At 41.0% G+C, this 27,836-nt stretch overlaps 1 protein-coding gene across 1 annotated transcript; it reads right to left on the reverse strand.

Moving 5' to 3' along the window:
- Positions 1-7,341: 7,341 nt before the first annotated feature.
- slitrk5b (SLIT and NTRK-like family, member 5b) lies at positions 7,342-14,266 on the reverse strand. The gene is made up of 2 exons (XM_084363007.1): positions 13,971-14,266; positions 7,342-13,465 (listed from the first exon to the last, which is right to left on the reverse strand). The coding sequence occupies exon 2, from the start codon at positions 13,405-13,407 to the stop codon at positions 10,804-10,806; it is 2,604 nt and encodes an 867-aa protein (XP_084219133.1). The 5' UTR covers positions 13,408-13,465; positions 13,971-14,266; the 3' UTR covers positions 7,342-10,803.
- Positions 14,267-27,836: the final 13,570 nt, after the last annotated feature.

Here is a 27,836-nt window from a genome sequence, read left to right on the forward strand (position 1 = left end):
GATGGCCTTGTTGCCCTGATGCATTCATAGAGGATATGAAGATGCTGTTGGCATAACAACAATATAATTAAGAAGGGGAGTGTATGCGTAAACTTCTTAACAAGAGCCAGAGGATTTAACATTCACACTGTATTCACAGTTCTTTTGGGTGGCTGAACAATTTTGAAAATGAACATCAAAGTCAGGATCTCATTATATTATAAGAGATAAAACTCTGAGTGAAGACATTTGTTTGACAGCTTGTATATGGCACTGCTCCCTAGGGTTAGGAAGATGGTTACCCAACACCCCCACCTTGCCATCTGTTTGGATCCATTGTAGCTTGTTGGAAATCCCACAAGGATAGTCACAGTGAAGAGAGACAGAAACACGGAAAAGTGCTTTTAGGAACCTCAGCACGCCCTCAGCCTGTCACGAGAGTTGAGTATGATATGAAAGTCGTGCTCTGCCATGAACTATTCACTGCATAAAAAGTTATCCTCAGGTTTAAATATAATAGTGTCTGAGTTGCCACCGATTGAACAGAGAGGGGAGTTTTCTTTTAGTGTGCGCAGACATGGCTGTGTACATAAATATCTCTTTCTTTCTGAGCATTCTGAGATGCACAGGGACACGTGTTTATACATAAATAGGATGAACAATGAAACTGCATTCAAATTTAAATTTACAGTGCTACTATCGTAGTCGAGTTACTCTATATTTACTTGCAAAGAAATGTGTGTTGTAAGGAATGGTGGCCAAAGGCAACACAAGGAGAGATTAGAAAAACACAGGGAAAGGAAAATAACTAGAAGGTATTCGCTGTTTTCTATGATTTTCAGTAAGAACACTGATTTAAGTGGACAGTAGCCTGTGTCAGGCAAGGCAGGGATTATGTTGCATTTTTATAAACCAGCTGTGAAGTTACTGAACTAGATGCAAAAAGCATGTGTGCACTGCAAAGAAAAAAGGGGGGGGGGGCTGAAATACAAGAAATAAACAGTGAATGTGAGGAGAAAATGACTTTGATATTGAAGTGCGTAGTAGATCATTTTATTTTACAAGAAATCTTGAAGAACGTTGGTTCAGTCTGGAAATACATGGGCTCTGATAAGTGTTCACAGGCTTGAAATAAGGGGAAATTGCTGGTTTTTAGATCAAATTACTCGTTGCAGCACAATTGTAAGTGAAATACGCTGCATATCAGCAAAAAGGTATTTTTTGCATTCTTGAATTTCAGCTCACTGAAAAAATTAAAGCCAAGACACCAAAAAATAAATCAGCAAATAATTTAAATGCACAGTCTGTGACTTCTGCCACTAGGGGTCTCTCAATAAAAACAAAACAACAAAAGATATAAGTAGCGTGGGATCATGGGGGTTGTTGTCTTCATTGTTTAACAACAACCAACGACGCGGGCAGACATGTTCACAGACGAGGTCATGATTTAAAGGTTTGTTAACGTTCATTCTCTTCAGCTGACTTCCTTCCTTCCTTCCTCTCTTCCTTCCTGACTCTCCTGGAAGTTACATTGACAGGCAACCAATTGAAACGCACCGTTACACTACAAGTAAACTTACAGATTTTTCTGCGCTTGAACGGTGTTGGAAACATTTGGGATGATGTAGGCCAGTTGTTGATTAGACATTTTAATGCAGAAATGTGGTATATTACATCTTAATCTTAGACATTTACTCAGATGCCCACACACTGACAGCGATAAATGATACACCTCAATTGAAGGGCATCATTTAATGCTCCTATGGTGCACTGCAGGCATCAGAACTGACATACCAACACCACAGAATCAGCAGTATTTATATGTAGCACTCATATTCCCCTGTAGTGACCTCAGTCTGCGCAAGCACCCCCAACACGTGCATGTAAGCATAAATACATCCAGCGTGACAATCTAAAACGAAAACTCCTCCTCTGTCTGTATATCGCTAACAATCTCCTCTCTTAAAGGAGACCTAATTTGCTTTTTTCTTTTCAATCTTTTTTCAGTTAGTTATTATCCTGTTTGAGGCTTAAAAGACATATTCATTCAGTAAAATGAGGTAATTAATCTCATGTTTCCAAATTTTATATATCTATTTATGTACATGTATATAAATAATAGAATATATGTTGTAGCATGAAGACATTTACAAACTTTCCTTTTGTTTTTCAACCCTGTTTTGTAAAATGAGAAATACATCACCTTAAATCTTGATTCCAGCACAGAACTTTGTGCAGTGTGGTGTTGAGGGTCACAGTAGCTTTCTCCTGTCACCTAAAGGGTCTATTCTACTGCAGTGTCCTTGAGCAACCCTTATCTGCTCAGTAGGTGTCGTATCACTCATCTGACAGTGTGCCAGGATGAAAATATTTCATTTCCAACAGTGATCCTCTTTCCACTCATAGTGCCTGTGTGAGTTTTGTGGTTGAGGAATATACTCGGTATATATAAAAACTTATAGTGAAATAAAAGGCCTAGGTGCTGGCGGATATTTTCTCCAGTGTGCTTTAAGTCCATTTACAGGGTTATGATTGAGGTTTATCGAGTATTATACACAAGTATTTCCATATAAATGTAGAGCGTTGCAGATCGAGTCTTTTCCAGTCTGTCCACAGAAACTTCAGCAATGACAATAAACAACAGAAATGTATTTAGAAAAGATACTTGTGACAATCATGATACTGATAAAATAATGGTTTAGAAACCATAAAATGGGTCATTTCAGAATATTGTTACATTACATCTGTGTCTCTTAGCTGCCATCGCTTCCACTGACCATTAATATAAGGTTTAATCCTCAACACTTACACTTATATATTCAATGTTAGCCCTCTATAGGGAATGCAGGACTGATGTATCATTACATGAACTCATTTAGATCATCCAGTACAATTTCTGACACTATTACTGTGCCCCTCAAAGAAATACTCAACGGGAAATATGTTCAGGGCGAATAATTATTCCAGTTAGTCACTCCTACTATGGAAAGGTTTAATCAGATTGAAGTGCTTCGTGTCAGAACAAACTGAACGTTTGAACAAAGGCGGGCGGTTAGCCGCCTTCCTCCAGCTGTCAGCTTGCTTTTAGGAGATGGTCAGGAAAGAGAAGAAGGAAATGTGCAACAGAGCAGCAGTGGCTGCATTTAAATCCAGGCTGCCACAGTACATGGGCAGTCTGTAATAGTGCGCTCACACATCATAGCACTTGATTCAAAAGCTTCACAGCCAAGTCAGATTTATCTCAGTGTGAGGGATTTTGACACAGAAAAGACTGTATAAAATAATACCAGATACAACTGTAAATTGTTTTAGCTCTGAAAATAAAAGCACAGTTTGAATGCATCGATAGTAATCCAAGACATTAAAAGTAAATGTATGATCTTGCCTGCAGTTTTGTTTCTATGGTCAGTTGCCTTTGCTCCAGCAGAGAATCATGCCCTTTATCCTCTGATCTTGAGTATACCGTTATTGTTCAGACAGGGCTGCTTTTTATATTGTGAGATTTGTGTCTCTCCCGTCTCTCAGCTGAACGAGGGAACACAAACAGGGCCCTTTCAGGTCACATCTTTTTCAAATCAGGAGGAGACAGGGCTGTAGTGGATCCCGCTGGTGTGCCGCATTTATAAATAAATACACCGCAAGAGAAAAAAAAAAAAGAAAGAAAAGAAAAACAGATTGAATGTTTCAATTTAAAGACACATTTTCACAACATGTTCCCAAATGTGGCCCGCTGTCCATCGAGGCATTTTTGTTGTCGCTATAAATTACAGGCCAAAGCATGTCAGTCTGTTGTAGCAGTTATAGTGACACTTCAGGCCAGGATACAGAGGAGGACGTGCCCTTGTTGTGCCGAAGAGCCATGAGGAAAATGGGGCCAGATAAAAAGAGGGTGGATATCGGGCATGGGCAGAGGTTAATGTGAGATGAGCGGCTCCGAGCTGCACAGTCTGCTTGTGACTGAAGGAGGGGAAACATGATACACAGAGCGGCTAATATTCCGATTTGGGGAGTCATTCATTTGTGTGAATACTGGCAGGAAATCTCAAGAGATTGATATTATGCATCCAGCCAGCATTCTGACATTGTAGTACAGAGCGCCTGAGAGCTATGAAAGCCTCTTATAAACATCAATTGACTGTATGCACAACACAACATTTTATTTTGCCTTTTTGCCAAAGCTTTTCTTTTTCCTCAATGTGAAAATATCATTCTCATGTTTAGTGTAGACTACCATAAATGGGAGGATGAAGAAGGATTTTGTTACTTTTTTCAGGTTGGCAGTCATAAGCCTGGATAAGCCCTCATAAATATTAGTGTGTCTCATACATACTGTTACAGTTGTTGCAAATATACTGGCAAAGTTTAGCACATCCCAAATCCAAATCCCCCCTCGCTGAGTGTGCAAATACCACTCTAACCCAGCAGCAATTTCTCTTCAAATCAACCTAAAACAATGGGCACTGCCATGACAAACAGCATATACAAGTGCACCGGACACAGATAAATGACAGTTTATGTTCAGGATGTAATGCATCAATTATTACTGAGGCCCTTTGCTTCGCCGGCGAGCCGCGTGAAGGCTTATAGAAACAAAAAATGTTGGAAGACGAAAAAGGAGAGAGGATAAAGGTCTTGCTACATTGCTTGGCTGAAGTCCTCGAGGCAAGCATGAATACACTCAGTCAATAATTTATGCAGCCAGACACACACATTCAAACACACACATACAAAGTGAAAGAGAGAGAGAGAACAGAGCGTTGCTGCACAGGCAAGCGGAGGACTGAAAAAGCTTCAGGGACAGAAACTGAAGACTAACAACTGGAAGCCATACATATGTCGCCAGATGTGAGAATGTATTCCGTTCTCGTCTATGAAGGAAAGAGAAATCAAGGGTGTTTGACTCAGTGGTATTTCTAATGCCTTGGCTCGGCTGATGTAAGCAGATAGTAAAGGTTTTCCCGTTGGTGAGTGCTTACAGTCATATGCTGTCTTCACACTGCCTGACACATCTCTTCAAGCTTACATAATGCAGATCTGCCCTAATTTCCGTCTCCCGCGCAAAATTGGGGTCTTCAAGCGGCTAAGCAACATAACACCATCAATCTGACAAACAGATGAGTCAAAGATGATCCACAGTGGTTAGTTGTCTTATTAAAATTGACACTCCGCAGACACAGAGCCTGTGTTCATCAGTCACGCCTGAATGCAACGCGGGGAGATTATTATAGTTTTCCTTGCAAGTCGTCTTTAGTCTTTTGTACACTATGTGAACAATTAAGAGACAAGCAACATACAATAATACAGTGGTGGAAAGTACATTTACTCAAAGTGTAACGCCACTTACTTTAGACATGAGAGTGTGTTTACAGGCCTTGGGGACTTCATATGTGAGAAAAGTAGTATAAAGCCTTTTGTGGCTGCAGAGGAAGCTGCATGTAATCTGATAAATCGCGTCCAGTGATGTCACTCAGTGGCTAATTTGCATTTTGGGTAATGTAGGTGCCGCGTTTTGAAAAGGAAGAAGAATGCACGGAATAAAAGAGCCGATGGTTCTGGTTCTGCTGTACCAATAATGCTCATTTGCTTTTAAACTGTCCACTGTCCCGGTGCCTACACTACCCACAATACAATTAAGCCAGTGAGTGACATCGCAGGGGGAAATTTATCAGATTACATGCAGCTTCCTCTGAAGCAGAATGACGACCTGTAAACACACTTTAACATGTAAAACTAGTGGAGCTACCCTTGAAAGGATACTTTATTTACACTCCAATTTATGCTACTTTATAATCCATTGGAGCTCCATTATATTTGATAGTTACAAGATACTTTTCACATTAAGATTTTACATGATAAAAATCATAATTCACAAGATTAAACCAGTGATTTCCAACCCTTTGAGTCTGTGACCTCTTTTTTAAAAAAGCAGTGTGTAGCAGCATATCAGATGAGTTTTTAGCAGCTTCACCAGAGCCATTTCACCTTTAAACTTTTCAGATTCAGATTTCAGATCATTTCATTTAAATAACAGTTTGAGGCCCAAAGATATGTAAAATCTCATAAAACAAATCACAAATTCGAATACAGACTGGTGTATCAGAATTGCGTTTTATCGTCTTTCTTCTCCCATCAATCATATCGTGACCATTTAGATTTATCTCATGTCCTTTTGGAGGCAGCCAAACCCGAGGCTGGACTAAGCTCGTTGTCACTGGTGGACTCAGGGGACAAAATGTGGTGAAGTGCCTCTTTGGGTGTCCTTTCAGTGCCCTTTTTGCATGCTGGTGCTCCGCCACATACAGCTGGTGCCCTTTTAATTTTTTTCGCCCCTGCCCCTCAATCATCCTGAGCCCGCCCCTGCTAGATGTATATAAAGTAATTCAAACTAGCTCCACTTGAGCAGCTACGACAGTACAATGCTTTTTTAAAATTTGATGCAACGTTCATTAACAATCTTATAATGTCATAAATCCCAGTACTTTTACTTTGATAGCCTAAATACATTTTGCTGACAATACTTTTGTACTTGTAGTAAACTTTTGAATGCACAGCTTTTTATTTGCAGCAGTTTGTGTCTCTGTGGTGCTGCTACTTTTACCTTTATGTGGAATATCTGAGTATTTCTTCTACCGCTGCAGTAATCACACAAATGTCAAAAAGCTGAGTTACAAATTAGCTCTCAGTCTGTGTCAGCGTTGCACCTCTCGCTCGAGAATTGTTTTTCTCTGTCAGGTAATTGGATGTTTCCATGGATACTGGGCTGTCTGCTAAGAATAAAGTTCCTCTGCTAGCATGTGCATGCAGATTTGATAATATTTCACAGTTACAGTGGGGTCGGGTGTCCTTATCCCAGCATTATGCACATTACATTTGACACAACAAATGCCTCCTTTGTTGCCGTGAGATCAAACATTTTGAATTCAAAGGTGTACAAGAAACTCATATTTGATCAAACTACATTTTGTCATTCTGCCTGAGGCCTGTTCAGCGATTTGTGCAGCTGTTTGAACTTTTTGGGCATCAGATAATCATTTCATTCATACATGAGAGATTTGATCATTTAAGTTCTTTGTCAGAATGTCTTTGGGTGATACTAAGGCATCACAATGTATGAACCATGTCGTTCTGATGTTGATTATGCAATGCAGCTCTACTCGTTATTTCCCATTTGCCTAATTGAAACCATGACAATGGCCTCATCTGAACATTTAAAATGGCTATTGTAATTTAAGTAATGTTCTAAAAAAAATGCCAATGGGGGTTTTGTGCAGCATTTTAAAACGTGTCCTCTGTGTGCACTGTGACATTTGCTGCACACACCATGCTTTAAGAGTGTGAAGGGAACACACAAACAAGGGTATACCAAATTAATGCATATCTTTTATTCATCAGCTAACAACTAAAGAAACAGCACGTTGTAGATATATTTACCCCACATATTCCTAGTTGTACTGTGTCTTTGCAATAAGAGACTAGGTTTTTGCTTTTCAGAGCCGACGCGAGTTTGCATGGAAATGCTGATGAAGTGTCCTATTTACAAATCAGAGGTTGACACATATAGAAAAATCACTGTTTCATAAGAAAACCAAACAAAAGCAAACATAAGAATTGGAGTAAGAATAAGACACTGACCGGATCTCATCTCGTCTTTGCAAATTAAAGATTTGCACATGTACACAGGACAGTCACATTTCAGTTCCACATATTTTTGGATTATCAGAATTTGTAGTCTCACATGTGACAGAAATCTGCATTTGGTCATTGATTACAAAAAAACATATTACAAATGTCTGTTATATACAGTAAATGCAGTTGTCTTTGCAACATTCTTACAAATTCAAAGAAATGCCATGACAAATAAAAATTAAAAGTGTCGGATTTTCCTCCAGATACACCGGCAAACTAAACTGTCTGCCCTTTTTTGGATGTGGTATTTTCCGTTGCATTAGTTTCAGCTATACAAAACTCACCAGACATTTAAAAAATAATCATCAATGAACTAAATATTGGCCACTGGTCACAATAAAAACATGTTCTGTGTATCTGTCTGTGCATGTTTGCAGGTTTTACAGTGTTTTCACCACGAACTTCACAGCAACATATTGATTCACAAAATCCCACATGTAACAAAGTACAAACCTGTGCAGGTTTACATCATGCTTCACTGTGTAGATTTTGTTTTAGTTCTGATGAAACTCCAAAGAGCAGACACAGGTCAACTGACAAAATAATCACAAAGGGACTGTGAACATGTGAAAGGCAACAAACCAAGACTGTATAGTTGATAAACAGCATGACTAATGCTGCAGTGTGTAATACATGGTGACGTGCAGACAGGGTCCAGATATACCATGTCCACTAATTAGCTGAGCTAAGATGACAGGTTCGGTGCATAATACTGCAAATGATGTGAATTTACTCTGTGTATTAAACTCTCAGGGATAGTCAGATTTCTGGGGCTTATACTATTGACCCAGAAATTGGTTAGACTGCATTAAGACTGTATGATGTGCTTAGTTTGCTTTAGAGCATAGGACATTTTTATGTATAAAGATGGCCATTCAACCCCTGCATTCATTTGTTGTGCTTTTCAATCTCATAGCTAAAGCTCCCACGGACCTTTACGCATTTGTCACGCTATCCCATCAATCCCTCTTTGAAAGGAGAGCAACAGAGACTGCTAATTGCAGTCAAATTGCCAGATTTCATACGAGCCCGCACCAAACAGATGAAACAAACAATGCCAAATAATGAGACAGTGTTTCTCTTGGTAATGCAATACAAACAAATCCACTCAGTAGTCCCCTAAAAACACATGTAATTAAAAATATATGAAGTTTTAGAAAATATGAATTATCCAAAATGTGGCACAAAAGTACCTCTATTATTAATATCCATGTCTGTTAAATTTCAGATAAGTGTTTATGGGATGTGATACTATTATTAATATCATGTTTGATCATGTATTATCATGAGTGTCGGTTGGTGACTGAGGGGATGAGCTGCATTTTTGTACAGATTGTCTCTAAGTATACTCTACTGTATATCTATGCATAGTGCAAGATCTTTTAAACATGAGTTACTTTGACGTATGCAGTTATCAAACCTACTTCTATGGCTATACGCACGTGTTACCATGTTGTGCATTTCAGAAAGTGACATCATTGTTGACCTTTAGAAGTCAATAGTGCATTTTTTGCAAAAGAAAAAACCCAAAAAACAAAGAAAGGAAATATTTGTTTGTATAAAAATAGTCATTTAAAATATGTTTCATATGGGCACAGGACCAACAGATTTAAAAGATTTCTAACAGAACTTTCTGGAGAAACATTAGACCCTTGTTGTGATGCAAATGTACTCAAGTGTATTGCAACTGGAAGACATTTTTGTGGTTGTATTCAGACATATAATTAAGGAAAAAAAGGTTGTTAGGGTACATTAAAACGCAGGATTGTGCTTTGATGTAACCCTCTGTTCTCAAACTTTGCATATATTATGAGTTGATATTTTAGTGTGAAGTGCTTTGGTTCAGGTGCAGGTAAATACAGATCATCAATTTCCAACAAGTATGTTTTCAACCTGCTTCTACTAGTAAAATGCCCCAAAAGAAACGTATGTGTACATATTTTGGGGATAAGGGCCACTGTAAAAGAAAAAAAGAAAGTTCTGACGTTTTTATTTCCACAATTTGGGAGTTTTTCTTCTCAGATTTCTGAAAAGTCAGAATTCTGAGAGACAAAAGAATAAATTCTGAGAATTAAGTCAGAGATGTGAAAAAAAATCAGAACTCAATTTTTTTTTGTTACAGTCGCCCTTATCCTCTTCCATAGATGTAAACCTGCAGTTAAAGCTCATTTTCTCTCAGTTGCAACACACCTGAATGCAGTTGTGATTATCTGAGTAAAGTTACATAACATATTAATTAAACAACACAAGTGCAACATGTGACCATAATCCACAAGAGCAGTTGGTTTGGAGACGGGGACGCTGTGAGGGAACACCACATATTACCCTACAGTATATGCACGAGGCCAGTTCGGTATATTTTTAGGATACGTTAATTATTCTCTCCCAAATCTGCAAACAAGACAGCAGAGATTTAATGGCCTAATCTGTGCTTTGAGATATTACATTGAAATTTGTTTTATGATCTCATGCATTTAAAATTATCATCCCAGAGCTGTGCCTACTGGAGGAGAAACTACCTCGCTAAATGTGTCTCGCTGGAGCTAAACATTTCCGAACACATGATCAGGCTGTGTGACTTTTGTCAACACCTACATGGTGGTCGAATTCACGGCTATAGCTAAATTTATGTGCAGATTATTTCAGATTTAGGCTCATGTGTATGTTTTTGCCTTGAATCAATTTGAAAAGACAGGACTGGGAGCCAGACACATAGCTGCAACAAAAACCTGTGTTATTTCGGGATAAGAACATATCATCTGCACGGTTCATTAACACTCATGAAATGCAGCTAATTTGAGAGTAAGCTCAGTGCAGTCTCTCATTATTGTCAATGAAACACCTCCAGGATGTATTTAATGGCGGGATGAGTCATAAGAGCCCTGAATCTCTGGTTGCCTGTTCATATTTACAAATCCAAACCAAACTGTTAAACACCGCAGGGATGAAGAGTTAAGTGATACTTTAATGAGTAGTGTTCCCCTTTATGATTCAATCCTGTAAAGCATTTCCTGTAGCTCACAATGCATTGTACTGATAAAGGTGATAAAGTAGTTCCGCCTGCTTTTTAAACATGGTCTCATTCCTGATTAAAATGGACACATTGTATCAATGCATCAGTCCAGAGGCCCAGTCTCTTCAAAACTGTGTAAATGTTGTTCGTTTCTCGAGAACCTCGAGGTAATCTGGATCAATATGAAGCTTTGCTTTCAGTTCCCAGTACTCGCTCCTGTTGGGCTCTACATAAACAGTACTTGGTGCTGTACAATAAAGTATTGTCTGTTGTATTCTCTCCGGGTGCACATATTGATGCCTTGCATCACAGTCTGAGGTATACTGACTCGATGCATGAGCTGTGTGCTTGCATGGTAACGTATTGCTGTAGCGTGTGTGCTTGTCAGGCTCGAGCGAATCTCTGTAGTAACATAGATCATCTTGGTGAGGGGTGCAGGGCTTGTTGAGAGGCTCAGGAGTAGTGGCACTGTATTCAGAGCTTATTACATTACTGGCTGCCTCTTCATCCGAGTTACCCAGAAAAGCGCCGCTCAACTCGTCAAAGTCTCTAAATCCGTCCACTGATTTGCTGTCCATCGGGGTGTGAGCGGTACTTCTGCACGTGGACTCTGCGGGAGGTGGGATGTACTCGTACACATGTCCGGCAGATGTTCTGACTTTGGGGATGGATGCCTTTTTGTAAAGGCCATATTCCATGTTGAGGGAGCTGATGCAGGCATTCATTGAGATATTCTGCTTGTTTTGACTCTTCTTGCGTCTCTTTTTCATCGCCACAAACATCCCCGCAGCCACGAACACAGACACAATGAACATGAGGAGCAGTGCAAGAATCATCACAGATAAAGGAATGGCGCCGTATTGTGTGTCAGAGTCCAAGGATGTTTCTATGGTGATAGTGCTGCCAGGGAAAGATTCTTCAGAGGGTGGGATCATGGAGGCAAGTATATCAGAGTTATTAGGGCAGAAATTAGCTGTCTTAATGTATCTCATATCCTCCCCAGCTAGCCTCTTAGGCGAGCCACAGATGACATTGTTTACAACTGTGCCTGTGCTAAGCTGCTCGAGCCACATCTTCAGCTCCAGTATGCTACAAGAGCAATCCCAGGGATTCTCAAACAAATCGACTTGCACCAGCGCTGTAAGCTGATCTAACACGCCGCTGACAGGCAGATACCGCAGATGGTTGTTGCGAAGATTCAGTCTGGCTAATGTCAGGCCGGTAAATGTTCCCACTGGCAGAGTTTTCAGGAGGTTGTTGTTGAGGAAAAGAAGCTGAAGTTTGGGTATGTGCTGAAAGGTGTCAGAGGCGACTTCTTTGATGACGTTGTACTCTAAATATAAGAACTGCAGTGTGTCCAATCCGTAAAACATATCAGCCGTAAGACGGTCAATCAGATTCCCGTTAAGGTAGAGTCTTCTTAGATGTGTCAAATCGGCAAAAGCTCTGTCGTGTATGCGAGCTATTCGATTGTTACCAAGATGAAGCAGATCTAATCCAGTTGCTTCGATGAAATCTGATCTCCGCACCACAGGAATATAGTTCCCTGTTAGATACATCTTTTTAGGATTGTAAGGTTTGGGATCTAAGTCTGAGATCTGCTCAATTTTTCTCTCCTGGCAGTTCACGTTCAGGCCCAGGTCTGAAATTTGAAGATTGCAGGTACAGGCAGTCGGGCAATCTAAAGGCACAGGGGATTTGGTTTGATATGAAATAATTTGGCCGTAATTTTGTGGTTTATTAGATGGGATGCGAGAAGTGGGCCTTGATTTTAATTTGCCTGACTGGCGGGGCCCCTTAGTGGGCCTCGATGACGACCGGGCAATCCCAGATGAGGTGAAAGAGGCTGTGACTAGAGCCGGGGTGGTCCTATAATATGCATCGGTGCTCAAATGTGGCAGAGGTGGCATCTCATACTCAGCGATGGCTCTCCTCGGGCACAACTCCTGTTTGGAAACCTCATCAAGGTCTCTCCCGTGGAGACGGAAAGGGAACTCGCAAACAACATCGCCCACTAAAGCTGTGTAGGATATGCTCTCCAGCCAGGTTTTAAGAGCGATCAGCTCACAGGAGCAGTTCCAGGGGTTCTCCTCCAGCTGTAACTCCACAACGCTGTTCATGTGCTCCAGCAGACCTGAGTAGGGGAGCACTTTGAGCTGATTGCCCCTCAAGTCCAAATGAGTCAGTGGTACATACTGGAAAATGTTCACAGGCAACGCAGATATTAAGTTGTCATTTAGAATCAGGACTTCCAGATGTCGAAGTCTGCTGAAGGCATTGGGCGCCACATGAGTGATATAATTGTAATCAATTTGTAGATACTCCAGACTTTCAAGGCCAAAGAAAAACTCTTCCTTCAAGGCATCAATCTTGTTATTGTTTAGATGCAATCGTTTTAATCCCTGAAGTCCATTAAAAGCTCCCGCTTCCACCTCAGATATGTCATTATTCCCCAGGTGTAGTATTGTAAGTCCATTGTACTCAGTAAAATCATTGGCAGATAGCTTTTTCAAAATGTTCCCTGTGAGCAGCAGATGATACTGAGGGAAGTGCACCGGCTTTATGTCGGAGAGACTTACAATTCCTCTGTTTTCACAGCTCACCGTGACTATCCCCTCTCTCTCCTCGCAGGCACACAGTCTTTGACATATTTCTCCATAACTGCCAAACATCTCAACAGTGCACACCGACGTTGCACTCAGCAAAACATATGACATCCACAGATGCATTTTCCTGCAAATGACGGGGGCCGAGCTCACAGTCCTGCTAAGATATCCTCAATGTCATCTAGAAACAAAAGACACATACAAGGTGATGTGAAAACAGGCGGGCTTGCATTGAAAGCAACTTACTCACACACACACACACACACACACACACACACACACATAGCAAGCTGTATCCTGCATGAGTCAAAGCTTCATTTGCTGTTACCCAGAGGTAACTTCTGGCTGTGTGGCTGCTGATTTAAAATGGCTCAAACAAAAGCAGGGTAGAAAGCAACTCCTTCAAGCTATGTAAATAACACAAAACAGCAAGGTCAAAGCAAGACATATAAGCACGAAACAACGGTCCAAATCCGGTGTGAGGGGGGGGGGAGTTGGGGGAAGCCATATCGCATTTGCCTGTTAAGACATGAAAGATGCAATTAAATCACGCGTTTGAATTTAAAAAGCTATGAAAACGACAAAGAGGGTTAGCTGGGAAATTTCTGCATCACAGTGCACGCCTTGTCAGACATGAGACAGCCCGCATAATTTCTGTCTCATAACTCCTGGTAGGATATACGTACCTCGCGCACATTGATGAAGATGTCGGCTCGTTTCAGCTGTTTCAGCGCATCTTTTTTTTTTTTTTTTCTTTTTTTTTTTTTCTTGTAATTTTTTTAAAATCCCGGTCCAAATAAAGAAAGAAAGAAAGAAAAGAGAAAAAAAAGGGAAATAGCAGAATGGGATCTAGTCAACGCGAGGAGCGCGTTCCTATGTCGCCTCTAACGCACCGGAGAGGATGAAAGAAACGCTGATCAACCATAACTGCCAAATGCTTCTCTTTAACCCAGCTGTGCCAGAGGAGACACCGCTATGCCTGCTAACAAAGTTGCTTATTCTCTCTCTCTCTCTCTCTCTCTTTCTCTTGCGCGCTCTCTCTCTGCGTGGACGCGCGCAACGCACGCACGCCCGCACACTCGGTGGTCGGTCGGGAGGATGTCAAGTCATTTCATGCACAAAGAATCAGCTCAGTGGAGCATCATACCGAGATACATCCAACCCCCCCACCCCCCCAAAAAGATGTTGACCTACCTACGGAAAAGATGTCCCAAAAAATATCAATAATTCACGGGGCGAGGCGCGCTCCTGCGCTCAGGCGGGTTGTTAAACCGCTTATCATGTTATTCATCCTGAGAAGGAGGAAAAAATACAAAAAAATAAAATAAATAAAACACAAGCCTTCCTCTGTATGCCAGGTTACATCAGCTTTTTTTCTGCCTGTCCTGTAATGTTTGGTGGCTGGGGAGCGGGAGATGGAGCCTGGAACACCGGTGACAGTGTGTCTTTATTTTGACCTGACAGGGATTGATTACATCTCTCCAGCCCTCACACTGACAGCAGTTTATTTATCCCAGCTGCTATTTTTGGACATCTTAAGTCAGAGTGCTTGAGGTGCTCTGTCGGCTGATCAGGCTTCTTAAACTTTCTGTCCACATCCAACGCGCCACTAGGAGGTCAGGGGTTGTTAAAAGGTTTACAGTTCAGTCACAATTTTGTCACAATCCGTGTAACAGCGGGAGATTCTTGAATAAACTGTCACACTGATCCCATTTCGACTCCTCAAAAGCAGCACTAAAGTGCTTATATGGCCTGTGCAGAACAGCCTCAGTAATCATGTCATCCACTGCATAATGCATGAACACACTGGGGCTTTGCCATGCTAGGATGAGTATTGATCACCCTGTGCCAGCAGAGAAAGCCTGGAAATGAAAAATAATGGCGGCGCAACAATTTACCTTGCGGTTTATTGAAATTAAAACCGTAAACTGTGAGTCACACAGAGTATGACTCATCGGCCTCTGCTGAGTGTCTTTTCACCTGATCTTAATGAAAACCAAACCGTCCCGGCCCGTGTTATCTCAGAGGTGCAATTAGAGGGAATTATCCAACCCTCTCATTTTAATTTATCAGATCTGAACTGGTGGCACATGTCGCATACAAATAATAGGTGGCGTTGGTTTAGTGACAGGGCCAAAAGGTAAAGAAAGGGACCTGTCACTGCTCAACCTGATGCAGTGTCACTGATGTGGAAACACGTCAAGTATCGTTGTATATTGCTGTGTCCTCGTGGAGCTATATCCATCATCCTCTCCACTTGGCTCTTGCTCACATGGGAGGAGAGCAGGCACATCAGGGACACTGCCTGTGGCTCGTGTTAAAGAGTATGAAGGCTGTATTCAGCCTGCATGCAATTTCATTTGTGCTTCTGTTTCCTCTGCCTTCAGAGATTCGCGCTGCATATTGGGCTACAGCCTCAGCATTAGCTAAACCCCATCATTACAGCACTATTCCTGCATAAATTAGCATTTATGTTTGTTGCAATGTGATAATCAAATTATGCAGCTGGTTTATATCTTATTTCACTAAAATAGCCGTCATTGCAGATATCTGAATGAGGGGTGTGTTTGTTTGAATATTAATTAATTATTCTCTTTAATTTGGCTGTGTGACTGTTGTGTCTTTGCATTTTGATGCTGTTCTCACATATGTTTGCATCTCCCTGCAGTATGAAAAGTCATGTTTGTCCATGGTCACAATGTGCAGAGGGAACATGAGGCCCACGCAGGCGATGCATGATACGAGCCTCATTTAATATCTCTCCAAGTTTTCCATGACACTGAACATAATCTCCAACTGGGAGCAGAAGACTCTCTCTGTCTCTCTGTCTCTCTACACACACACTCACACACGCATAAGAAGAAATCAGCATAACAAATGAGAGGAAGAAAATGATGATGACTAACAATTATGTGCTCCAAGGTCAGAAGTACACAAATGGAGTTGGAGCCGTGCCACAGAGGATGATGGGTAGTGCCTCTGATGTATGTTCCTTACAGATGGTGCGTCGCACTTTGTCAACTGTGTCCAGCTGGAGCATGCAAGAACACTCGGCATCCCGAGCTATTGTCTGGCACAACATTACTGTCAGGGCTCTGTGTTGCATCAGAAGTGATGTTACACAGCCAACGACTAGACGACACAGATTATTATGTCAGCAGCGCAACATGGGGGGGGGGGGGGTGTTATAGTAATAATAAGTAAGTAAGCAACTTTGTTTATTTATATAAGACATTTTAAGAGCAAGAGACGTCACAAAGTGCTTCACAGACACAGAAGTAGTAAATAAATAAATCACACAAATGCAAGTCGAAACAAATGATTCTTGAGCAGCTTTCTAAAGGTGCAATATTCTCCCATATTGCACCTATTGTAGTTGAAAACATACAAAAAAATCACAGTTTTGAGGTCATGACGTCTACATATTGTGTTGCGCGGACATCTACGGAAGATGGCATGCTAACCAACTAGCCTTAGTCCAAAGATCCTTGGCAAGTGTTGGAAATACCAACATTTCCCCGGTGCTCCAGGCTCCCAGTCCGGACCACTAGCTGCACGGCTAACTGAGCTATCTAGCTAACTTCAGCAGTTAGCAGCAGTTAGTGGTGGTTACTCTAGTGATATGTTTCCCCCCCAATTTGTTACGTATTGCACCTTTAAAGGTGTTCACAATGTCCGCAGAAATTAAAGGAGCAATTTGTGAGATATGGCCAGATTTTTTGTTTAAATCATTCAAATAATGAACTAACATTATCAGAATAGTTGTATAGATATCTACTGAAGTTAACCAGCTAGCCCCAGCCGATCCTAGTTTAGGTTGGTAGATACACTATATGCCAGCTGTTAAGAGTAATAAATTAAACCCACAAATGTCGAGAAATCAAATACTCTTACTTCTAGTTTCCTTACTAAACAGAAAAATACAACCATACTCTCTTTTACCTAACTAAGATGAGCTTAAGGGCCTCAATAATCCTCTTAAACACACTTTATTCAAACTCAACATAAATGACATAAAACTCACCAACGGTCTTGGTTTGTCTTTCCACATCACGTCATCACACCTCTCTCATCCCCGCCTGTCGTGTCTTGTCATCCCTGAAGTCACAGTCTTGGTCAGAGTTGCTGTGAATCACCTCTGTACTGTATTCCCTGTTGTCAAACTGACCTCAGTCGGTTTTGGAGGCTGTGTTCAGTCACAGTTCGGTGTCCAGCCGTTTTCACTCTCATGTCAGGCAGTCAAATCCGGTTTAGCTGGGCCCTGTCGCCCATGGTGACTCGCCCTGTGATCTGAGGTCCTGGTCCAGACAAACTCTAGGGCCACCGGCTCCACGGCTAAGTGAGCCATGAGCTAATATGTTATTATTGTAGCAAAAGAAAGGACCCAAATGCAGGCTCCGAGCAGGCAAATGGAGGAAGAAAAAAGCCAGCTTTAATGAAAACCTGATATCAAAAAACAAGCAGGCGGCAAAAAATAAGAAAATAGCCAGAAGAAAAAAAAAACAAGAACCAAGGAAATACAAAACATTCAAAAGTGAATCCAAGTACAAACAGAGTCAAGTGTGGGGAACACAGGCAGGAACGCAGATGAAACACAAGGAACAAGCACAGAGCAAACATCAGGAACAAAACAAATGAACTGACAACAAGAGAGGGAAAGACACAGACGTAATACACAAGGGAGGGGAGACTAATAAGAGACAGCAGAAAATAATGGGGCAGTTTAAAAAGGCAGGAAAAACTTAAAGACAGGAAGTGGAAAGACACATGAATGAAAAATGACACATAAAGGTCAATCAACCAAAATAAAACAAGTACACCGAAAAACCAAACCATGATATAATCGGCTGATGGTAGCTAGGGATAGCTACAGTGGCAGTTGTTCATTACTCAGGTGTTATGCTGCCCGCTATGTTTTTAGAGCAACCTTTGCATTTCGACCATATTCTACGAATTATACCTTTAAAGCTGCTCTAAGTGTTTTGTCATTTTAGATAACTTCCTGTCTGTTTTGTAGTTAGCAATCCCCTCCCTCATCTCTACGTCACCATATGAACGTAGAGTGGTAAAACACCAGACATGGCAGCAAACAGGAGGATCCTGCTCTCAGGACAGGACCGCCTCTTTTTGGAGTTCTCAGTCCTGATTGGATGAAGTGGGCAGGGATACCAGAACATGTTTTTCTCTTTTACTGCATGAGCAGGGGAGGAGAGACCTGGGTGTCTGACCCTCTCTATAACAGTGATTACTGTTGAAATATAGCGCTATTTACCACTTATTATAATAAAATGTATCACTTACAGCAGCGTTAGGTATAATCTAAAATGAATTATAATAAAATAATAAAGTAAAAGCACATTTTATGGTGCTCTGAATGCAAAAGCTCCGTAGCCCCTGTTTATAAAGCTAACAGTGGGGTAATATGTACTCTTTTGTCAGAATCTACTATTGGTATTATCTGTGTTTCTAAAAGCTTTTAGCCTCATGAATACTTGCAAAAAGTGGTCTACTTATAAATTGATGTAATATAGAAAAAGAAAGAAAATACTCCTTTATTAATCACCTTCGCCCTGTACTTGTACCTTGCATAAAAGAAGCTGGTGCAGAAACAACCTGTGACCCTGAGGACAGTAAGGAGACGGTCAGATTAGGCTCTCAGAAGCTGCTTCAAAGGGGAGGAGGTTGCAGACAGCCTGACACACCGCATCATGCATAATCTTTGAAAACGTGTCCAGCAGGGAGGTGCAGTGTTTTTCCAACAAGTCCTGGGACCCACAACTGAAGGCTCTACTGAATGACAAAAAAGAAGAATTTTATGTCAGGGACGAAGAGGACCTGAGGTGGGTACAGAGGAAGCAGAAGAGGTAGATCAGCGAGGTCAAAAAAAGAAGCTGTAGCAGGAGGAAGACTGAGGACAGGCTGCAGCAGAGGAATGTGAGCGAGTTTGTAGGGGCATGAAAAACATCTTCGTATACAAGAAATCCAACAGCAGGCAGTCAGAGAACATGCCTCCCAGGGTATCTGCAACCTCCCTCCAGGAGGTTGGGGGAGAAAAAGATGATGGCCACATTATCAGCCATCATGGACAACACCTCTCACCCCCCACATGGATCCCTGTGCCGAGGGCGGCTCTCTCTATGGCATGCAGCTCCATAAATAAAGGCACACAGAACATGTTTTTCATCTCTGCTGCTACGAGGCTCCACAGTCTCCACTGTTCTCAGCAGACCATAATAATCCCCAGACAATAAGATGTAATTTTATATAATAATGCTTTCTGAGCTATTATATATAAGTGTCCAAGATCTGGTCAAACGTATACAATGCTGTTGACTACGTTTTCATTAAAATGCAAATTTAAAATCAAATTATATTCATTACACATTGTTTATCTAATGCAGTCTGTTATCTGTGAACACTTTCCCCCTTTTTCCACAACACTCATATATTTAATTCTTTTCATGCACTGTGATAGTGTTAATTTATATTGTGCATATATAATCCAGGTTGGGAGGGGTTACTTTAAAAACCTTTTGTTAAAAAATGTAGTTAGTAACGTTATTCAAGTATCACAATAGTAACGTAACTTGATTACTTTCCGTTACTTTTGGATTACCTCAGTATCAAACATATGCAGATAAAGAAAAGAGAAAAGAAATGTCAATAATAACACTTATTTAATTTTAATATTGAGTGTGTGTATATTCACTTAAAGGGTAACTCCAGCAATTTTAAACATTAAAGTGTGTTCACAGGTCTTGGGGAGCACTACTGCGTACGTGGAAAAATAAGTAGACTAAAGCCTTTTTCGGCTCCAGAGGAAATCTGTTAAATTGCCTCTAGTGATGTCACTCGATGGCTAAGTTGCATTGTGGGTAATGTAGGCGCCAGGTTTTGAAAGGAGTCCAATTGTTTTATTATGGGAAGTTTCAGAGTTACCCTTTGAGAGCAGAGCGATGCTGTGTGAGCCTTGTGAAGTGTTGTGCTTGTGCATGGTTACAGAAAATGTCTATAATGTATTTTAGGATTGTAGTCCTGTTAGTAATCACACTTTTTTTGGTCTGTATCTGTAATTTACTGAATGTATCTGTAATCTAATTACACCTTTTTTTGTAACCTTACCTGAATACAGTGATCCTTTTTTTTGTATCCTAGTTATGTAATCCTGTCACATGTATTCTGTACTCCTCAAGCCTGCAGATAATGTGCATATGACATTAAAATCCTTCCAACCCCTTAAATTTCATTGTGTTGTCTTTACCCGTGGCAGCTCTTTCTCTTTTATGGTTATGAGGCTTCTTTATCTTTTAAGAACATAGTGGAAATATCCAGTAATGCCTCCAACCTGGCAGCCTGGACTTTTGAAGAACTAATATTAAACTGGACTTAATTCATTTGACCTGCAGAGGACTTCCTGTTGTTTTATATAATTGGCATTTTCCCAGCTACACCCCCAGTCACCTGAGGGGGGATGGGCTCTCTTTGAATCTGTGCTCCTGTGGTCTGTTTTTTTCTTTTCAAAATTTCTCCTACTGAGATTTTGATGTAGGATTAGCAGCAATAAATACAATTGTCAACAATGGAAAACTGCTGCTGGATTCAGTTTTTATGTTAAAGCACAATGTTGTTGTATATATATTTTTGATATATATGATCTTACTCAGTCATTTCCTCAACTAGCCCTGCTGCAGTGTCACTTTAGCTTTCCCTTGTGGGATCTATAACGTTTATGATGCCATAATTCCACATCCTCAAGATCATAACATTTTTTATATCAAGGGCCCATTGACAGATACTCCTCTTACTGCTGATGCCCTATTTACGCCTTTGAATGTTTATGTTTTACGCTTTTTGTTTATGATGCAAGTGCTGATGCTGTCTCTGAAAGTCCTCTGTTCTTCCCTGTCAGAGAAATTAAAGTAAAAACACCCTGTAGCTCCATCACAGTCTGCCTGACACCTCTTGGAAAGGTTTCAAGGACTGCTGGTGGTCCATGAACCCCGGTGCGGACACCACTGCTCATAACAAGGAGCAGACTCAGAGCCTTTGTGTTTTTTGTTTGTTTCTTTGGTAACTGCTATGACGCCACCTCTTGGTCAAATTTAAGAACTACAAAAGCAGGAGGAGATAAAAGACAATGTGGGGATTATATATCTGAGGGGATGACGGTGCTGTATCCATACTGTGTCAGGGCAAGCAGAATAAAACTGGCAGGCAGAGCTCTTCTCATTTCCCTCTCTGCCTGTGAAGAAACATAGTTTCGTGCACTGTAGAACATCATGAATACATTTATCTTTAAAACACATCTTGACCAATAAATTAATCATACGTTTAGTTGACCTGTATAGATGACATGGACGTGGCAGTTTGTGATGAATAGTCAGCCTGTGCTGGTGCTGTATTGCTGCATTTTTGGCTGGAAATGAAGAGAATAAGAGAGAAAAAAAAAATATTTGAAATAAATTTTCCCTACGAATGAAACAGCACTTTAAGTGGCTGGGAGATCAGAAACCGACAAAAGAAAAACAAGATTTCTTTTAACTTGCCTGGCCATGTTAACACTTGAAGAGTGACCCAAAAAACTGAAGAGAACTGCTTGTTGAAGATGTGAGTACACGTCTGAAGCACCAGGGTCAAGAACTAGAATTATTACCAACAGTCACTGCCCCCCCTCCCCAAAAAAGAAAAGCTATTGGTATCCTTGAGTGTGACTGCTTCATTTCTATGACATGCAGTAAAAGAGATCAAACCAAAGCAAATGGAAGTAACTGCAAGCAATTTCACTCCAGTTACGTCCATTTGCTTCAGTCTGATCTCTGACAAGAACCCAGAGCAGTGAGTGCTTCACTCCAACAGCTGCTGGTTTATGGTGACTCAGAGGAACATTTCAGTGAAATAGAAAGTTTATCCTCACAAAAAATACATGTATCAAATGCAGTGATGAAATATAACTAAGTACTTTTACTCAACTACTGTACTTCAGTACAGTACAGTAGTACTTGTGCTTTCCATTTTATGCTGCTTTACATTTCTACCTCGGATTCAGATCAACAAATCAACAAATAAATTATTATGCAGTATTACTTCCACCAAGGAGGTTACGTTTGTTCATCTGTGTCCGTTTGTTGGTTGGTTTGTCAGCAGGATTTCACAATAACTACTGAATGGATTACCACAAAATTTGTATGGAGGATGGGTCTCAACCCAGAATGGACCCCATTAACTTTTGGTACAGATCCAGGAATTTATTCTCACTTTCTTTGACATTGAGAGATAGGGCATTTTTCAACATGTTACTTAATTTCTCAGGGAGTAACGCGTGGATCTTGATGAGAAAAATCTGGCGGATTTTGGTGACTGGTGTCTATGAGTGAGTACAATCTGATGTGGATTGTAATAAAAATCTGGATTTAAATATGTCTGATTTGATATTGGATTAAGCTTGATTGGATTAAAGTTGACTGCCGGGCCTTATGGAGGTATGCACTCTCCCGATTGCCATTCTAGTTATAGGTTTAGTTATATAGCAGTATATGAAGTAATCAAAATAGCCCCACTTTAATGTGCCTGTGGCAAAACTAAAGTCTATTTTTGTCTATTTTTGTTGTTTTCATGTTCCTTTTTCCTGTTTCATATTTTCTTAATATTCTTCTTCTTTTCTTTCCCTTTCATGCTTGTTCTTTCACCTTTTCTTACTCTCTCCCTAACTCCTGCAGATGTTGGAATTATATGATTGGGCAATTATCTTTTAGTTAACCTGCACCAACCCATGCAATCTAGCAAATGACGTGTAATTTCACCTCAAACCTCAAGGTGGCACTGTTGACTTAGGAAAGAATCTTGTTAGTTTACCCTCCCTGCTCCTTCCTTTGTTGTCTCTGTCTGTGTTTAGGGTTAGGATCATTTACTGACTCACAGCTGGAAAATACTTATAAATGATTTGAACTGAATATGTCACAGATTCACTAATTAAATGAAGATGGACCAACTCAGAATCTGTCACATGATAAAATGTTCAATCCCAAATCTTGATGCTCTGAGTTGCGTTTTATTGTTCAAAACTAGCACGTTGCAGATCCTGTTTCTGAGTGTGTTTTCCCCTTAAGTCTGTCATATACTTGCAGCACAGCTCGGGGAAACATTCTCTCTTAAACTGATGGTAAATTCGGTGCAATTTGTTTCCTCCTGTCACACATATTTTGAAGCAAAAAAAGAGCAAAGAGTTAATTTGCCTGCACGGAGAAAAACACGACATGCATTAATTAGCATTTAGAAACACTACGCATGAAACAATGTTGCCTCTCTTGGATGAAATATAACACCTAAACACCGTGAGCCACCACTTGAAAATGCTACACGCTCTGCCTGTGGAAATCAAAAGGCTGTCTCTATTTACAGTCTTCACAACTCGAGCTCAGGGCTGATTGGAGCAAGATAAAGTCTTGACATGATCACTAAGGTCAATTGCTGCTGTGGTGTCTGTATGTTGCCAGATACCAGGAGGGCTCCTTTCCCTCTTAATTAAATACTACATTCACCTTATCTCAGTTTCCTAGCGCTGTCAAGACTCTCCTGTAAACTAAAGACGTCTTTCCTTTCGCTGACAGATCAAATGCTAATGAACAAACAAACAAGCAAAAATCACAGTGCAGGTCCAGAATGAACAACTGCACCTCAGCCCTCTGAGGACTGCAAAAACCACACTGCTAATCTGATGCAGGAAGATCTCTGCGGGCTTTATCTCTGACTCCAATGACTCAAGAGCCGAGGTAATTACCTTGGTCAGAGAGGTCGTTGAGGAACATAATGGAAAAGTAACTGTGTGGGGAGTTGGACTTAGTTACATTTAACCACGGACACTAAATGAAAGAATATTGTCAGCTGTGTGATCGTGACAAATGAGTGAAGAAGAAGAAGAGAGCAGAGACACAGCTGTTTAATCGCTGCGACCTACATATGTGACAATCAAAATCTGACAGTTTTGTCATTTCTGTCCTCGCAGTAATTGTTTTTAAATGAAATTCTGGCTAACACAGAGCCATCTTGTCCACCGTCGAGTGTTAATACTTTACCTACTTTTCCCCGCTGAAACAGGTTGTTACAGAATTCCCCGCAGAGGAGAGACAAACAGTGGATTGTAATAGTGAGGCAGCAGGGTACTTGAGCTTTATTTAGCTATGTGCCTTTAATTCACAAGGGGATTGGGTGCAACGCTGATTGTTCACAACCACAGCATTAAAAAAAATGGAGGCCTCTATGATGTTGCCACGGTAACACACATTGTGCCTTTAATGACAGCCTCTGCTCACATCTTTTGGGTGATCATTTGCAGCCATGATAGTATCCAACTCGCACTGCACTCATTCTGCTGCTGTGTATTCAATAAGTTATGTGGCTGCATATGTTTCACTCATCAAATATGCGTTTTACAATGGGAAGCATACTGTGTCATGCATTTGTTTACACTTGATAATTAGCTCGCAGTGTGTACATTGGCATGCGTGCTGTGTCATGTTGTCTGTAAGCCCTGCGCGTGTTTGCATGCATGTCTCGACATGTGTTGCTTCGTGCTCGCTGTTATGTCCCTGTTCCGCACCAGCGATGATCATTCAGCTGACCATCACCTCTCTCCCTGCTCTCTTGTGGATTTAGTTATAAAGCAGGGGAAGAGCACCGGCTCAGACGACATAAACAGCTTGAGTATTTCTATCACGTCTATCAGACCATCCACCATCCAAACAGTTATGGAGTTGCTTTCATTTTCGGCTCATATTTGTATAGCCTAAGGCAGTAACCCGGAGTAATACCTAGTGGCAGGCAGGACTCAGATATGTGTACATCACTGACGTATTAATGTCTCTACTCAATTAAGGTGAGAGTGCATGTTTGTGAAATGTTAGTCCACCTAATAGCCCAGGTTTCTAGCTGCCATTCATGATCAATATTTCATCTGGATATGCATAGAAACAGGAACACATGCCGGTATATTCATTTCGCCTGGCTTCTCTGCACAAGATGACAGTCTGCACTGCATACTTAATTGCAAATTCAAAAGGATGAGGGGATAATAACTTGTGTCTAGCACATGTGTGAATGTGTGAGACTCTGCAGCCGGCAATACAACCCGTCCTAAAATAGAGACAAATTTTCATTTTAAAACATTAGCGCCCTATTAAGCCATTTAGAAATCGGTATCCGAGCACCCTCTCCAAAAGCTCAGCCTGTTCATCTCAGCACTGAGCTCTATAGACATTAGACTTTACCTTGAGGCATCTGTGTGCGCTTTCTCTCTCAAAAAAGCAGTAAGCAATGGCGGCGTAATGAGGATTCAATAGGCACACACTGCTACGAGTTCAGAGATAATCTTCGGAAGTTGAATTCTGGCCTTCGGTACACACCTTTGCTCAAGGAAAAGGTTTGTGTATCGTTTAAGCTCCTGGATGCCTCTTCCATCCTGAAGTCAATGTTCTTTCGTGGGTTTATTTTGACCTGTTGGAATTTCAAAGAGGGAGTATTCCAGCTGCGGGCAACCACGTAGGACCCCGAATACTTAAAAGGAGCATGTATTCACATGTTTGGGGATTGTTTTGGGGGCTTTGGATTTTTACGAAGACTTCAAAGAATAATGGGATAATTATTGCACTTACCACCAGAGGGAAAGAGGAAGGGAGAGAGGGAGACAGACAGGCTGAGGGAGAGAGAGGGAGAGAGGGAGGGAGGGTGTAATGAGTGTTCAAAATAGACAATAAATCTAATAGCGTGCAAATTGAATGGAAATATGCTTTCACAGGAACATCAAATCTGTGATTATTATTATCAAATTTGATGCTGTGATCTTGTTTTTTTTTTCTGTTGTTTTTTCCTTAAATGAGAGTTTCATACTGTCAGAGTTTGAAATTGCAGTTAATGTTGTTTTGGTTTTTTTTCTCTTTCTCCACCCAAGGAAAGCTCAGCCCAGGTAACACGGGAGAGAAAACAGCTGGTGCGAGCGTGGCTGATAGCAGCACGCACACACTGATTAAATTGCAATCGATTTCCGCAAAATGTCAGGAAACGCTGGGGTCTAGTGCCATTTAATGTGCGTCAGATGAGACCTGAAGGTAAGGGTCTGTGTTATCACTCATATGTCACAGAATGTGGAGAATGACAGGGTGGTGCCAGGAGTTTAATTGGCGTTAACACTTGTGGTGCAGAGCGCGGGGCTGAGTCTCCCAGGCAATGCCCAGTCAATGCGAGTCAAGAGAGGCACTCAACAGGCTTTGAAGGGAAGCAGTTATATTTACTTACTGAGATGGATTTTTTTTTTTTTTTTTGGAGGGGGGGTGGATTTTTATAAAGCCTTACAACAGTCTGGAGAGTGATGGGAGGCATGAAGTTCAGAAGAAATAAAAAACAGAAAACAATAACTTGAGCACACACAAATCAGGATCAGCCAACACAGAGACTCTCGGGAAAAAACGAAATCCTGAGCTGATAAAAACTGATTTTATTGACTAATAAAACAGAGCCTGTGATCAATAAGCCTGTAAATTGCTTTTGTTGGATAAGACGCCACTAAAACTGAATAAATATCATCATGCAAAACACCCTTCCTAGATCTATCGGGTGGCTAAGACCTATCCATACTGTACATGCGGCTGGAGAAAATGCAAATGCATACACGAATGAAGAGCAACAAGACAAAAGCAATTGACTTAAAACATCCTAGTTGACAAAAACCATTAATACCAATTAGCCCACTAATTGACCAGGACGGGACGGCCCAGCCCGGGTCGACCTGCCCTGGTAAAGGTCTCAAAGACATGAGAAGATTATTCTTTTGGATTACCTAAATGGCTTTGCTGCGAAAAAGCCATTAATCAAAGGCACCCTCTGGTCAGGAAATAGCTCCATAGAAAATATCTACAACCTTCTCATTTCAGCGCTGAGATTTCTGGCAAAGCTATAAAGCACAGTGTCATGAATGACTGGCCCCACTCCAAAGCCATTAATGATGTGATGATTGAACTCTCATTCGCTGAATAACCCAAGACACTCAAAATGTCACACCACGCTTGTCAGCAAAGGTTGTGCTGACGGACCAAGGTCACACGCTGGAGATCTGGTCTCGATGTTGCTTGTTAACTTTTTGACTCTTTGAGTAGCAACGGCGTTCACGCTGAAACATCTCTTCAGAGCAAATGATGACATACACCTTAAAGACGGGCACCTTTAATGATTTAGTCCATACGTAATAATTTCTAGGGAACATAAAGTTGTCCAGGAAACAAAACCTGACTGATACTAGACGTTGGCCCATTAACTGCTGTCAAAACAGAATAACTTTGACATATATAAAGAATACGCCTCCTCCACGGCATCAATCTGCAGACAAATGAATCCATTTCCCTTGAGAATTTGTTGTCATGATTTTCATGGTCGCATGAATCTCCCCGATGATAAGTCACTCTCTCTGCCTCTTCCAGTAAGGCTGTGTTTCATTCATGTAAAACACTTTTCTCTGGATGCGGTCCTCCTTTGAGTCGACTGGAGGGGGGGGGGTCTCCCAAAAT

The sequence above is a fragment of the Pagrus pagrus genome, assembly GCF_965226575.1.
Source record: "Pagrus pagrus genome assembly, chromosome: 9".
Classification (NCBI taxonomy): domain Eukaryota; kingdom Metazoa; phylum Chordata; class Actinopteri; order Spariformes; family Sparidae; genus Pagrus; species Pagrus pagrus.